The 15,036-nt window shown below is 38.7% G+C and overlaps 2 protein-coding genes and 2 non-coding genes across 4 annotated transcripts in view; all 4 read right to left on the bottom strand.

The window, feature by feature from the left end:
- Positions 1–4,699: 4,699 nt before the first annotated feature.
- On the bottom strand, positions 4,700–9,974 carry ghdc (GH3 domain containing). The gene is made up of 11 exons (XM_008436625.2): positions 9,749–9,974; positions 9,267–9,557; positions 8,158–8,354; positions 7,883–8,077; positions 7,691–7,810; positions 6,780–7,077; positions 6,514–6,703; positions 5,554–5,625; positions 5,323–5,456; positions 5,156–5,244; positions 4,700–5,079 (listed from the first exon to the last, which is right to left on the bottom strand). The coding sequence occupies exons 1-11, from the start codon at positions 9,831–9,833 to the stop codon at positions 4,858–4,860; spliced, it is 1,893 nt and encodes a 630-aa protein (XP_008434847.1). The 5' UTR covers positions 9,834–9,974; the 3' UTR covers positions 4,700–4,857.
- Positions 9,975–10,426: 452 nt separating this feature from the next.
- On the bottom strand, positions 10,427–10,509 carry trnal-cag (transfer RNA leucine (anticodon CAG)). Its single transcript has one exon. It is a non-coding gene; the product is annotated as a tRNA-Leu (tRNA).
- A 569-nt stretch (positions 10,510–11,078) lies between these two features.
- trnal-cag (transfer RNA leucine (anticodon CAG)) lies at positions 11,079–11,161 on the bottom strand. Its single transcript has one exon. It is a non-coding gene; the product is annotated as a tRNA-Leu (tRNA).
- A 1,674-nt stretch (positions 11,162–12,835) lies between these two features.
- LOC103481253 (FERM domain-containing protein 6) overlaps positions 12,836–15,036 on the bottom strand; it is a 7,226-nt gene continuing 5,025 nt past the window's right edge. Inside the window, exons 10-12 of the mRNA XM_017310755.1 lie at positions 13,224–13,340; positions 13,098–13,120; positions 12,836–13,014 (exon numbers count right to left, since the gene is read on the bottom strand). Coding sequence (XP_017166244.1) covers positions 12,964–13,014; positions 13,098–13,120; positions 13,224–13,340 — 191 coding nt within the window. The 3' untranslated portion in view covers positions 12,836–12,963. The remainder of the gene's footprint in view (positions 13,015–13,097; positions 13,121–13,223; positions 13,341–15,036) is intronic.

The raw sequence follows: 15,036 nt of genomic DNA, 5'->3' as shown, positions 1-15,036 counted from the left end.
TTCACCTTTAAAAGTATTTTTATTCCACCAAAAGGTTTGTATGTGGTAGAAAATGAGAAGGGCATCTCCTAAAAAGTCATAAAACAACATAAATGGAGATTTAATTTAAAAAATACAACTCAGGAAAACATTAAGAGACAACTTAAAATGATCGGTTTCTTTGAGTTTTATTTTTATCAGTATATGTTTGAGCAAAACGAACATTTTTCTTTTATTCTATGAACTACTGACAACATGTCTCCAAAATTCCAAGCAAAAATTTTGCTCTTATTTGCAGGAAATGAGAAATTACATCAAATAATACAAAGAAAACAAGTTTATATTCATTTAAGAGCAACAATACTAATGTTTTAACTCAGGAAGAATTCAGAAATCAATATCTGGTGGAAAAACCAGGAGGATTTCAACGGGGTTCAACGCAGTGGGCTCTTAATGTTTTCCAGAACTCAATGTATAGATGTTTTCATTAACATTTTTATATAAATGATATGTTGAAAACAATATATTTTCTTCTCTATCTGCAATAGAAAATTCAGCAATGAAACCTTTATTATAGTTGTATATTTCCACTGGTAACTTTATGATTTATGTTTAGCTTCATCTTTAGCTTCTCTAACTGTTTTTCACGTTTCTAGAAGTTATCTCATTACGTCAAGGCGTCAAAAGAGCGCTCTTCCAAGCAACATTTCATACTGACAATGCATCATTTTGCACCACCTTTGACAGTTGGTGATGCAAAGTATTTTTCTTTAACGTAATTATAGGTTATAAAATTTCAGAAATAACGACTCAAATCAATTTCTGTTTTGTCAGAGGTTGCAATATGTCATATTTCATAAGGATGAATTGATCAATACAGGGATCAGAATCACAATCGGTGGAAAATGTCATCAAATTTACACTTTTTACACTTTTATCTGCATTGTATCTTCATAAATCATTTAAAAAAAACTTACAATCAAGATCATTGGAGCACAAGCTGCTGTCCTGAAACTTTTAACAGCATTCTTTCTCCAACACTTCTCAGTCAAACACATGAATTCCCTCATCAGCAGTTCTGGTAGCGAGCCATTCATTGGATTCAGGTGTGTTGGAGAAGGTATGCATCTAAGAATTGCTGAGTGGCAGCTCTCATGGCTGGAGATATAGAGCCTTGAGCAGGATTAAAAAACACCAGTATGAGTGCTCAAATGATGGCCAGTTGAATTAAACAGAAAAAAAGCTGATTACTTTCCTTTTGGAGCACCTTTAAGCATTCAGCATGCCGAAGTGAGTGAATCTTCATGAGTGCCTGCAAAGAATAGCATCTGAGTAAGTATCGTTATCACCAGTTCATCGCTGTGCTTCAAAGTTGTGACGTTTATTTTTGGTCTGATTTCGCTGGAGACTTCACAACATGTGCTGCAGTAACAAATGTCTTGACAGGAAATGCAAGACTATCAAGTTACTTACAGTCACATGTCTTCATAGGATGATGATTACAAATGATCTTAAAATTTGAATAAAGAAAAACTCCTACAAAACTCATCCAACCAGAAACAGGGGACAGTTAAAGTAAAAGGCCACCTTGCAGACGGTTAAGGCATTCTTCCACTCTTTGTGGATCCTATTCAGGACTTGGCAGCGATCCACTGCGCTGTATTTTTAATGATCTCTCATTGTCCTGTCTGCTTGTAGCTCATCCATCTCTGCTTGTTACTAATAAAGAGGCTAATCCATTAAATATGCTCACTATCGGTTCTGTGGTCTAGCATGACTGAGTGATGCACAAAAGGTCAGGTGCAACACAATGCCAGCTACATTACTGTGTTGTGTCCACAAACGCAGCAGATGTGACTTTTTACCCACAAGAAAAAGTCCATGATGGAGTGTTTGGGAGAAGCTAACACGTTTTATCATGCGCTAATTCAGTTCAATTCAATTTATTTACTAGAGTCTAGGGTGTTTTGGCTCTGGAAAAAAAACTGAGACCACTGCAAAATTATCAGTTTCTCTGATTTTATTTGTATATGTTTGAATAAAATGGACATTGTTCTTTTATTCTATGAACTACTGACAACATGTCTCTGAAACTCCAAGCAGAAATTTAGTTTTTATTAACATAAAATGAGAAATGGTCAAAATAATCATTCCAGACCTCAAATAATGAAAAGGAAACAAGTTCATATTCATTTAGGAACAAAATGAATGTGCTTAAGACTGACATGACTCTATCATAAACATGACATAACACCTTTTAAGAATATGAAGAAGTCTTTATGAATGTTTATGACTGTTGTCACAAAGTGTCATTCAGTAAATAGTGACACTTATTTTAATACAAAGTTGCTTTAAAAGTCCATTAAAAGTGCCAATTTTGCATTAAAATTGTCATTATTTACCAAATAAATCAAMGTCTCGGTATGCTAACCCTTCTAGCCTGAACGTGTCGGTGATGACGCAGCCACATTTCCAGTACCGTAATTCCGCCACACTTTGCGCTATCTGAAAAAGTCCAACGGTTTCTGAAAGCGGAGGCGTTGCGCTTTTCATCCGATATCGAGTTATTACGGTAATTTCACTCCCGCCGTAAAAATAACTGCTACCGTGTCTCCCCGATAGTAAGACACCCCCGATTGTAAGACGTATCGGGGGCTTCGGGGGGGTCGGCTAATATAAGCCGTTCCACGGGGGTATTGCCGCCTCCCTCTCATCTAGCTGAGCGCCGCCTCCTGCCCACGTCCGCACCGTCCCCTTCTCCATACGTCACCGCGCCGTCCCCCTCTCCATACGTCACCGCGCCGTCCCCCTCTCCATACGTCACCGCGCCGTCCCCCTCTCCATACGTCACCGCGCCGTCCCCCTCTCCATACGTCACCGCGCCGTCCCCCTCTCCATACGTCACCGCGCCGTCCCCCTCTCCATACATCACCGCGCCGTCCCCCGCACTTGTCACTGCCGCCTCCTGCTTAAAATACGGTAATACAATACTGTTCAGGTTGTTAATAAATGTTAATTTTATGGTTAAAACAAAAAATTCGACAATTTTTTCCCAATATAAGACATACCCCGAAAGTAAGACATAGTGGGGCTTTTGGGGATAAAAAGAAAGTAAGACACTGTCTTACTTTCGGGGAAACACGGTAGATATTGAAAGTTCCGGTTGTTACGGATGAATTGGCTCATAGGACATTTAAAGAACTTAGTACAATTAAAATAAGAAGAAATATCCAGGTGGAGATTTGAAACGTAGTAGTCAAAGGGTTCAAAGTGACACATCAATTCAATTTAGATAACATTTTGAATGCTTGAAGCAGATTCTAGAGTTTGTATTTTTTTTTTTGTTGCATGTTTTTACTTAATGGATCTCAGCGTGATTAATAATAACTAATAAATCGTAATCGATTTGACGGTTAATCGGATCTTTAAGGTCCGTCAATGAAAATCGACGGCACTAATCCTGACTTTAATTGGAGGATATAGAAGCTCTTTAAGTCACTCGCATGCAATTTCCCTTCTCTCATTCAAACCCGCCCTCCTTCCCTCAGCAGCAGACCCATTGAGGAATCAGGCCTGTGATTCTCACATCTTGGCTGCTTACACTGAATTAACTAGCGAGCGAGCAGATGTTTGCACACATGGTCGAAATGTTTCTAAGGCTGCAAATCTGCCAGGAAACTGAGACACTCACACTTTCCAACAAGAGACAAACCAAAATAAGCTGAGAAATAGTGTAAAATACTGTACAGTAGCAGTCAATTAGCTGTTTTCTGCCAACACAAATAATACATTTGGTATCTTGACAATGTTTTCCTAGAGAATTTGTCAAGTACTGACCAGTGAGAACAATCTTTTAGCTCTTTAAGGGGATTAACTGACACGCAGACAGTGTGAGGGGTTATCGCTGAAGCAAAAATAAACTGAGAACAATGTCAAATCTCAGCTGAAATGGGACGCGACTAAAAATATTAGCCCAGTTTATGAACTCTTGCTGGAGAAACACTTTTCATGCACACCACAGAAAAAAAAAACAAAAAACAAAGAGAACCATCTTGGTTTGAGATAAATCCTCCTGTTCACATTTGATTAAATTCATTCTAAAAGGGATGAAGGACTCCTGTTTTTCTACATGAAATCTCGCCTGCATGCGTTATGATTTTCAGTTCACACTGACACAGGATTTAATTTGCTGAAGTCATTCCAGACTATTTTTATATTCAAATTCTTGCAAATTGTTTAACTAAAATAAACCACAGTAGGTCATAAATGTTTGACTAGCACCTCCTAGTGGTGGCAAGGAGCACTGAAAAGCAAAGAAGGAGTTTATTGAAATTATTTATAATCTCTGGAGTCGAGGAATAAGAGAGCCAAGCAGCTGCTTACGACACCAAAAAAATAAAAACTGTCAGATAAATTGGGTTTGCTTGGTGTGTCAGTTAGATTATGAGCTATATGTTATTATAGCCARACTTTAATGAGGACTGAAAAACATTTTGAACTGGTTATCYATTTTAGAAACATCCTTTACTTACTATAGAATCACTTAAGCTGCAGAAACAGTTTTAATTGAGATTTTGTGATTAACTAAATTCAATGGTTGTCAGTATTTTTTTTAGGAAATAAAAATGTGAATTGTGTCATGATTGACAGTATTTATTTACTGAAGAATAGCAAATGTCTTTAAAAAATCTCAACACATAAGTAAGGCTGAATAAATAAAATGAATCTGTTTGTCTTGATGGAATAAAAAAACATTAAATACATTATCGTCATAAAATATAAATAAACTGTTGTAATTTCTGTGTTCAAATCCTCCCAAAGGCACTTTTTAAATCTTATTACTTCACTTCCTTTCAGTTTGTGATTGATGCCTCATCTTCAGGAAACTGTTTTTCCCAGCAGGAACTCTGCGTACTCTTTCCGTCGGAGCACACGATGCATTTTGAAAGTGTTGGCCGAGGTGCTTGTGTACGCCATCATCTTCCTCTGAAGCTCCTTAAACGCCCCTTCTGACACCAGCTGCACCCTCATCGGCCCGATGCTGCCTTTTATACGAAAGGACTTATACACCGCAGAGTCCTTCTGGAGACAAATGTCCAGCTGGAGGGACAGAAAGAATAGAGAATAACAGGAACTTTTACAAGAATAAGTCAGAGATGACTGGATTTCGTCTCACCTTATATCTCTGTTCTTCTGTTAGATTCCTCACTCCTTTTAGCTCTACAAACACTTGGTAATGARGATCTGAGCCTCCTATTGAATCGCCTGTAAAGGAACAGTAAATTCAACATTCATGGAGTTTAAAAAGTTAAAACTCGAGGAATAAACCCGACAAATTTTTACCCAAGATGCCGCTCTCGGCACAAGAGTAGTCGACTAGCTGAGCTCCGGGCCACTGAGCGACGGCGTTCTTCAACGCGCCGAGGAACAACGCCTCAGAGACTTTCTCTCCTCGAACGTTGAGCATCTGACCCCGTCTGACAGGAGACGGAACAAAAAACAACAAAAAGCTCACGAATCTTTTACGCTTTGGACGACGTGACATTTGGTAGCTGAAGGACGAAGCTTTCAAACCTGTACTGAAACTCCACAATGGGACACTGGTTATGAAATCCAGAGACTTTCACAATGTCTCCGATGCGATATCTGTGACACAGAAAGAATGTCGCGTTGTAATAAACCATAACATCGTGTGATGAACTCAGAGACTACACTGCAAAAACACAAAATCTTACCAAGTTTTTTTGGCCTAGTTTCAAGTGCAAATATCTTGATACACTTGGAATAATAAAAACTAACTTAAAAACCTTTTCAGCAAGATATACGCACTTGTTTTAAGTAAATAATTTCCTAATATTAATAAATTCTGTTAAAAAATATTTTTTTATTTCAGTTTTTTTCTTAATTATTTTTTAAATTCAGTAAAAAAAAAAAGCTAAAAAAACCCAGAATTTTTAAAAACACAATAAAAAAAAAGTAACTAAAATTTAGGCATTTTAATGCCTGAAATGCAATAACAAAGTGCTCATTTATTATAAGCTTGATTATTTGTAGCAAAGGAGCAAAGAAGCTAAAAACATATTTATGCTGTTTTTAGAAAAAACACATTTTCTAACATCAACAAGTGAAAAGCTAAACTTTTTTTACTTGATTTAACATAATTAAGTAATTAATAATCGGATGGAAAAATATGTTTTGTAAATTTTTTTTACAGTATTTAAACAGGGTGAAGCTAAAACTATGTCAATTAAGGAGCTCTGGGTATAACATACTTAGAGACAAAGATTTATTTTTCATCTTAAATGCAAAATGTATAAATATTTTTGCACAATTCAGCCTTAATTACTGCTCTGACTGTATTGTTCCTTCAGCAAAATGCCTTTGTTTTAGTCTAAATATTTCAGTTAACGATTAGTCGATTACTAAATTAGTTGACAATTTTTTGAATAATCAATTTATCATAATTAATCTGATTAATCATTTCAGCAGTAATCATGATTTTTAATTTTTTTAAATAACCGTATCACAACGGACCTGAACAGGCCTGAAGCGTTGGTGATGACGAGTTCGTAGCTTTCTCCTTCCCTCACCTCCTCCATCAGCAGAGTTTGGGGGGTTTCTTCATCCAGGCTGCTTTCCGGCAGGAACTCGCAGAACATGGAGCGCGGACAAAGCAGGTAGCGTCTGTCCGGCTCCTGAGGCCACAGGTTCACCCCAATCAGACCTGCAGGGGCAGAGGAAGTGAACGCTGATTAGTATTTAGTCATTTTATTTCCCGTGAAACCTGCGAGTGTTCGTACCCTCCGCAGCGGCGTAGAAGGGTGAATAGAAAGGCACTCCTCTGCAGTAATGCTCCCTCAACATTTCTCCGTAGATCTGATTGGAGCCAGAGTCCACTGCCAGCACCAGGCTCAGGTGAGGCCACAGGCGCTTGCAAATCCCCCCAAAGCCCTCCTGGGAGTGGGCCCGCAGCTGGGCAGCCCTCTCTGCATCTGGCTTCATTAGAGCCTCCAGTCTGCTCCTCACTTTGGGCTCCAGGGTCAAGGAGGTGCTGATCGTCCCTCGCTCCACGTCCTCCACCAGCTCCTGCCAGCGCTCCTGTCAGATGAAACAGAAACACTCCTGGTTATCTGATTAATTAGTTTACTCTGATTTATAAAATGTGACTCTTTTAAAAAACAGGAATGTGAAAAAAAATTATAAAATATACTATTAGTAGAGATGATTTAATAATGACGCTTTGCAAAGTATGATCATTTCTGGTTATCTATTTATGGTAGTTTTATTCTTTGGTGAAATTTAAAGAACCGTAATTAAAATTAAATAGACAATATATTGATGAGTTAACTTTTAACAGTGGGTTTAATAGTTAAATGTTTGGATTTTACATGTCAGATTATGGTTAATATGTGGAAATATTTTAAAGTTTACACTTCTGCCAATTCCCTTGAATATGCAGAACAAAAGTTGACATTATGATTTATGATGAAAGTTTTTGTTTTGCACATATTCAAAAAGTAAAACAAAGTTACTCTGAAAACAAAGTGCTGCAACAAAGAAATCAAGATTACAGGATTCTGCAAGTCACATAAAATCTAATGAAACACTTTGACATTTGTGGCTGTAACATGACAAAAAGTGGAAAAGAAACCGTAAGAATGATTAGTTGAGCAAATGTAGCTCAACAGAGAGTTTCATTTCTGACATGCACCTGAAGAGCAGTGAAAGCATAGAAGACCGTAGAGGCAAAGTTGGACTCCAACGTTCCCACACTGGGATCTTTCAGCGCAAACAGTAGGTGCAGGTATAAAGTGTCCTTTTCACTGGGAACCTGACAAGAAAAAKAACATTTTCATGAAATAAATAAAAAATCAAGAAAATGAGTCTGATTTTGTGACTGTACCTCAAAGGCAGGTGCTGGAGTCGTATAGAGGTTGAGGATGTGGCGGGACGAGGCGGGTGTGGAGGAATTCGGTCCGATAGGAATTCCTGCCTCTGATTGGCGAAATGTGGGAGTGTAGAAGAATTTGGTGGTGCGCTGAAGGCTGTCGGACTCAGGGAAAGCCTGCCGCATGGCTTCTAAGCAGACAGTCACCCCCTGATACAAACCAACATTTCTTATTACATGCAAAAGACAGGATGGCACCAGAAAAAGAGGTGAAGTTGAAGCTGCCTGACCTGCAGGAAGAAGTCTGTGTTTGTGTCCTTGGTGCTGAGCAACATGGCGCTCGGTCCCGACGTCCCAGAGGTCATGGCCAGAATCACCGGCTTCTCAGCAATTATTACCTTCTCTTCTCCAGCTGCAACGCGTTGGATAAACTCCCGGTAGTCGCCGTACGTGGTGATGGGGTGACAGGCTCGGAAACCAGCAGCGTCTAATAATAAGGCCCCGGAGGTACGGTGTTCAGCTTAATGAAAACAATTCATGTCTCAACGTTTTCAAGCAGGAATGTCTACATTTTCCAGATTATGACAGGCAGCACTTACTGGAAGCAGAAAGGAGAACATTGTTTTATTTCTTTTCTTCTTTTTTTTTCTTAAATAAAATCTGAAAGTGCTGAATGATGAGGTTCAAGCATTACTTCAGATTGTAATTGGATCTGTCACAGAGGGGATGTTGTTGTTCTGGGAGGCGCACAGCGACAGTTTTCCACTACACAGCATTTTGAAAAATGTGCAAAAAGTTTAAATGACGCCACATCTGATTAGAGCTCCTGCTTCGACATGTTTGCCCATTAGATGACTTATGGCAAACCACCAAAGGTCTTCTTATGGCCAAACTTTTGGAGGACTAACAGTCCCTCTGTTGACAGATTCTCCCTCCTGAGCTCAGTTATGCCCAGCCTGTCATAACCGTGCTTTGGTAGATTTGCAGACATTCAGATCACATTCAGTGGTCAGTCCTTGGTGAGATAATCAAAGCTTGGGATGTTGTTTTATAATGCCTTAAACTTATCCACAGCTTAATCCCTGACATGTCTGTTGAATCATGTCTGGAAAGGATTTTACTGACGGGTATCAGGGTAAAGGGGATTGAATGAAAAAGTATGCCACTCTTTTTTCATTCTGTGTTGATTAAACCCCAATAAAATACTATAAAGTTTGTGGTTGCAACATTATAGAAGGTGGTTTGATTTAAAAGGGTATGAATACTGTCAAATCACTGTAAACACAGCTTATGTAGTCCATGCTGTAACGTTACATCACCTCTGTTTACAACAACTCCTTCCATAAACTACATGTATAACACCCCGAGGCTCTCTAATAAGTCATTTTTCTGTCTTTACCTTCAATAGAGCGGAAGTCATACTTTCTTCCATAGAAAGTGTCCGCGTTTTTCCGGAGTCTCTTCAGCAGAGTCTCCTCCTGGACCTGCTTCACCTTGAGCGTATCGGCTTCTAGTTTCTTTCGCTGCCGCCTGCCAAGCCAGCCCACAGCTTTCACAGCCACATATTGGCTCAACAGACTGCCCAACGTCCGCTTACCACCCTTCACCTTCGAGCTAATGTCCCTCCAAAGCAGCGCCATCCCGGCCAAAGAGAGGACACCGACGGCAGTGGGTAGAGGGGGCGGCATGGCTGCAAGAAACACCGAGGAGTTACACACGAAAAACTGGAAAACGGGAGGTGGACGTGACAGCAGGGAGCGCTGTTGGTTTAATTTAGGTCTCTTTTCAGTTTAGGAGAAAACTGCTTTAGTTTCGAGGATGGTAACTGACTTTAGCATCTTTTCACATATTCACCAAACATCATTTATTCAGGTAACTCACCCAGCGTTTGCCCGTTAACGGCGACAGCTACGGAGAAAACTGCAAAACAAAGCGAAATTGCGACGCCAATCCACGAGCAACCCATTTCTGTCCAACAAAATAATCGGATTCTCCTATTTTTAATTAAAATAAACGAAAACAACGTTCAGTCTACATTTGTTTGCAGGAGGTGTGGGCTTTTGCTTCAACTTTATTATCAGTGTTAAAGTCTTCCGTGTTTGCCTGATGTTTGTGTCCCTGATTGGTTAACCTCTCAGTGACGTAACTCAGTTTGTCACTCACAGCCAATCAGAAGTAACAACAGGGCCTAAAAATGAACGCGATGGCGCAGCGTACATGTGCTGTTATTTGGTTTATAGCGCTAACCGGATGAACAGATTCGCATTATATCAAGCTATAACTTATATTTAGTTATAATAATTATATCGTTATAGCCATTTATAGTAGTTATATTCTAGTGATTTAGAAAGAGACAAATATGAACCCCTATTTAGCAGCTACTTTATATAAGTTACTATTCGTTTTAAAAAAAAAACGAATCTCTAAATTCTCTAAATTGTAGGCAGTTTATCAACTGCTATTGTGGAAATTTTACATTGATTTCACGTTGCCATCGGATGTATTCATCGTGTTCTGAAATCCAAAGATTATGTGTAGAAGGAGGTAAAAAAAAAATGATGTCAGAAGTGGGATTCGAACCCACGCCTCCAGGAGAGACTGCGACCTGAACGCAGCGCCTTAGACCGCTCGGCCATCCTGACAGATGTGCCGTCGGTTGGAAACAAAAACTCTTCAATATCTTTATGAGCAGCCAGAAGTTCATGAGTAGTGAGTGTACGCGAATACCACGCCGAATTTTGCGAGTATTTATCACGCTATGTTAGAAATCAGTAGAGATAAAGACTGACAACATAAAAGCCTAGGTTCCACCGAGATTTGAACTCGGATCCCTGGATTCAGAGTGCTAACCATTACACCATGGAACCCTGCCTCTAACTGCTGTAATAGAAACTTTTCTGGTAAAAAGTAACCGTTAGTCCGTCTTTATGATATAGATCGTCTCCAACATTGTGGTGAGACGTGTAGATTTGTCCACATTTTTAAGTGATATTTTCCCATTAAACGGGGTGTATGGCAAGCTGTTAGCAGTTGCTCAATGAACGACACTGACAAAGACAAACTTTAATGTCAAAAAAAAGTTCTACTGCCTTGAACTTGTGGTGGACTTTTCCAAAATGGCAAGATCGTCTGCTTCACTCAGCGTTAAGATTAATTCCTTAATGTACAGTATCATGCAATCGTGAGTAACGTTATGAATGAAAACAGTTGATGTCAGAAGTGGGATTCGAACCCACGCCTCCAGGAGAGACTGCGACCTGAACGCAGCGCCTTAGACCGCTCGGCCATCCTGACTACATACCAAAAGGTTGCACGCCCCTCCCCCTGATCCGCAGCACCAAAAATTAACTGTAAACAATTGATATATGTATTTAATTGTATTCAAATTTTCAATGAACTGTATATATATATTATTTTTTTTCGTTCTATGGTCTTTCTTGGGAGTTCCTGAAAGTTTGGGGGTTCTAAGCAGTAACATTATAAACTTTAATTATATCCAATAACTCAATTAAAACATCGTAGATTAATTTCTCCCCAAGTGAAGTGACGTTTCTAAGCTTTTATTTTTGATCATTTTCAGCTTGCAGCTAATGACGATACATTATATTAAAAAGGTTTTAATGCAAGATGTGGGCAGAATGAAATATGTTTAATACCTGCTTACAGATTATTTTCAAAAAGTACTTTTAATTTGAGAAATTAACCTTATCGAAATTAATACTTTATTAAATTTGACTTATGTGGAGCAGATTAACTGAATACAAATGCACACCATACTTTTCAGATTTTTATTTATCGAAATATTTTCCTTTCACCTCAATTACTTCTAATTCATGTTGGTGTATCACATAAAATCACACTATGCATAAAAAGATTGTGGTTGTAGCAGCATGGGAAAAAAATGTGCAAAAGTTCACAGGGGATAAATACTTTAGCAAAACACAAGTTTTCCAGAATCAACACTTACTGTGGTGATTCTGCAGAAACTAAGAATGGAAACATAACACTAGCATTATGTAGCGTTTACATTTTACAATAAAATTAAGTTTGCTTTACTGTAACAAGCAGCACAATGGCCTGTTTAAAGAATGCTTAATTTAAACCGATGTGAGATCAGCATAACAGCATAAGCATGATAATAACCTCACAGTAAAAATGCTGGTGTTGAATTAACACCCAAAAGTGTCTATATGTGTCCAAGTCAGCTGGTGTTAAAGTCAACAATACAGAGTCACATTAACATTACAACGGTGTTAGTGTTAAAATATATTAAAAGTAACAACAGTGTAGTGTTGATCACAAAACATAATGTGGTGTTAAAAAGTAAATAATTGACCCCACAAAGTGTCAATATCAATCAAATCCAGTGGAAAATATTCAAAACAATACACAGAAATGGAAAGTTTAACTTTTCTTAAACCTATTTCAGTTTTATAGACCAATGTTAATTTAACAAAAAAATGGGTGTCGATCTTTTAACACTTTCAAAAGTGTTACTTTAACACCAGCTGACTTGGACACATATAGACACTTTTGGGTGTTAATTCAACACCAGCATTTTTATTGTGCTCCAAGTGATGCTGAGCATACCTGCAGATTATTTTAAACACATATTTTGGTTTCATTCTCAATGCAGGGCTGCACAGTGGCGCAGTTGGTAGAGCTGTTGCCTTGCAGCAAGAAGGTTCTGGGTTCGATTCCCGGTCTTTCTGCATGGAGTTTGCATGTTCTCATGTTCTCCCTGTGCATAGTGGGTTTTCTCTGGGTACTCCGGTTTCCTCCCACAGTCCAAAAACATGACTGTCAGGTTAATTGGCCTCTCCAAATTGTCCCTAGGTGTGTGTGTGCATGGTTGTGTGTCTCTGTGTTGCCTGGCGACCTGTCCAGGTGACCCCGCCCCTCACCCGGAATGTTTGCTGGAGAGGCACCAGCAACCCTCCTGACCCCACTGAGGGACAAGGGTGCAAGAAAATGGATGGATTCTCAATGCAAATTTGTAGAAAACTGAATATTTTGTTGATTTTTTTTCACTATGTTGTGCATCATTGTAATCTTCTTGTCCTGAGCTGCAGAACATGCGACGAACTCCCCTTGCTTTACTGTGAATCAAAAGAGTGAGAGGCTTCACCCACTCTTTTGCACAAAACCTGAACACCAGAAGAAAACAGAGATGCATTTAAAGTAGGACCAACATAGATCATCCTGAAAGAAAGGACTGAGTTTTGCTCACCTGTTTCATTTCCATGGTCACAGCTAATGAGCAAAGACAATTTCCAGTTACATGATGCACACAATAACATGACACACACACACACACGATGTAAGTCATTTCTTTGTTGTTGATTGTAACACACACCTGCCCAGGTGGAAGATGGGAGCTGTAAAGGCCCGTCAACAGACGCACCGTATAAGAACTCAGCAAGCCAGGTCACTTCTGCTGGGTCATCGACAAAAGCCTCTTCAGATTCAACCTCTGCCATGAGGGTTAAAACAAAGCTAACTTTATTTTAAGACAAAAAAAGGGTGAAAACTGAAGAACAGATTTCAGCAAGCAACTTTAAAAACAAGAATTTTGTTCAAATTCATTGTGGATTTCCTTTAAAGTTGACCGACTATGCCTCTTGAATAGGTTAGGATATGAGCTATATTAAAAAAAACAAAAAACAAACATGTTTGTTGGAGCTATTTATTCTTTATTTTCTTTATCCATTTGAATGTTGTTAGTTTATTCTTAAATGTATATTTTTTGTATTATTTACAGAACTTATTTGTAGGTTAATAATTGTGGATTTTATTTATCTTTTGTTTTATTATTTTTTCTTATTTTTCTAAGCAAACAGGAAGTGAGGTGGGTTGGTCCACTTTCTATAAGTGTAGGGGGGCCTGGTAAAGGACCAGCAGGCATTTGGGTTTGGGGCCTATGGTTTTTACCAGTGCAAGAGAGGTAGAAGGAAAGTTGATCTCTGTAATTGTTTTTCTTGCAAAGATGTGAAGAAATAAATGATGAAGAACAACTTACACGTTTGGATATTGAACTTTCTTTGCCTGCGTTAAAGAAACTTGAACCCAGTGCCTTAGTGGCTTAATGGATGTTTGGTTTGACAAACAATCGCCACTACAATGTTCATTACATTTTTTTTTAGACAAAATCATTTTTAGATAAGGACATTTAAGGCTACTTAGTTCTGCCTATTGACCCTTTGCATCTACGTCACTTAATCATTCCAGGCGCCATGACGGAGGTCGGAGGTAAAGGATGGGAGTATTGAACAGAGCAACTGAAAATGTTCTCCAAAGTTGTTTTTGGCAGTTTATTTGTGGCTTCTACTTGTTTGAGTCGAGCTAGTTGGTCTCTGAATGTAGCACACATGGTTGGAGGTCGTAAAGTTTGAAACAGCTAGCTTAGAAGCTGACCCAAACCTGCGCCCTCCTGATGTGTTGATCAAATTACCAACTTTGCTTGAATTCACAGCACTTAATATACATCAGTATATTAAGTGCTGTAATGGGAAAAAACATTTCCCATTACGCCTGAGCAGCATTAAAAACGTACAAAAGAGGAGATGCTAACCAGTTTTTTCCCATACATGCTAGGCTACATGACGGTGCAGTATTGTCTCAATGGTTAGACGCGTACCTTCTCCATAATGAAATGTTTGATATCTTTTTAATCATACTTGCATATAAAGTACATGAACGTTAATCTTCTTGTCTTGTAAAAGTTGTTCGCTGAAAATCCGCGGTTACACCCAGAGCTGTCAGTCTCATTATGATTGGCAGATTTTATCCATCGCCGCCGTAACTTTCCTCATTAAAAAGTTAGAAAAAAAGATGACAAGTTTGGTTTGTTTCCTTGTCTGTTGATGGAGCCGACCGCGCAGCACCCTGTGACCATTTTTAAAGTGAAATCAACTAAATAGAAGCGATATTATGTAGAGATGTGCCGATCAGGTTTTTTCCTGCCGATACCGATCACCGATACCGATCACCGATACCGATCACCGATACCGATAACATAATGATTTATTTATTTTTTCATCATAAGCACTACCGGTTACATTATGTGGAAAAAGGAACCATGAATTCCCCTTAATTTAGACAAAAACTTGTTTTTAATAACTTTTTCCAAGAAGAAAACTAAACAAAACAGGCATTGTGCAAATTGTACT

The sequence above is a fragment of the Poecilia reticulata genome, linkage group LG19 (assembly GCF_000633615.1).
Source record: "Poecilia reticulata strain Guanapo linkage group LG19, Guppy_female_1.0+MT, whole genome shotgun sequence".
Taxonomy (NCBI): domain Eukaryota; kingdom Metazoa; phylum Chordata; class Actinopteri; order Cyprinodontiformes; family Poeciliidae; genus Poecilia; species Poecilia reticulata.
The sequence above is the reverse complement of the archived record's forward strand: the minus strand, read 5'-3'. Positions and strand labels throughout refer to the sequence as shown.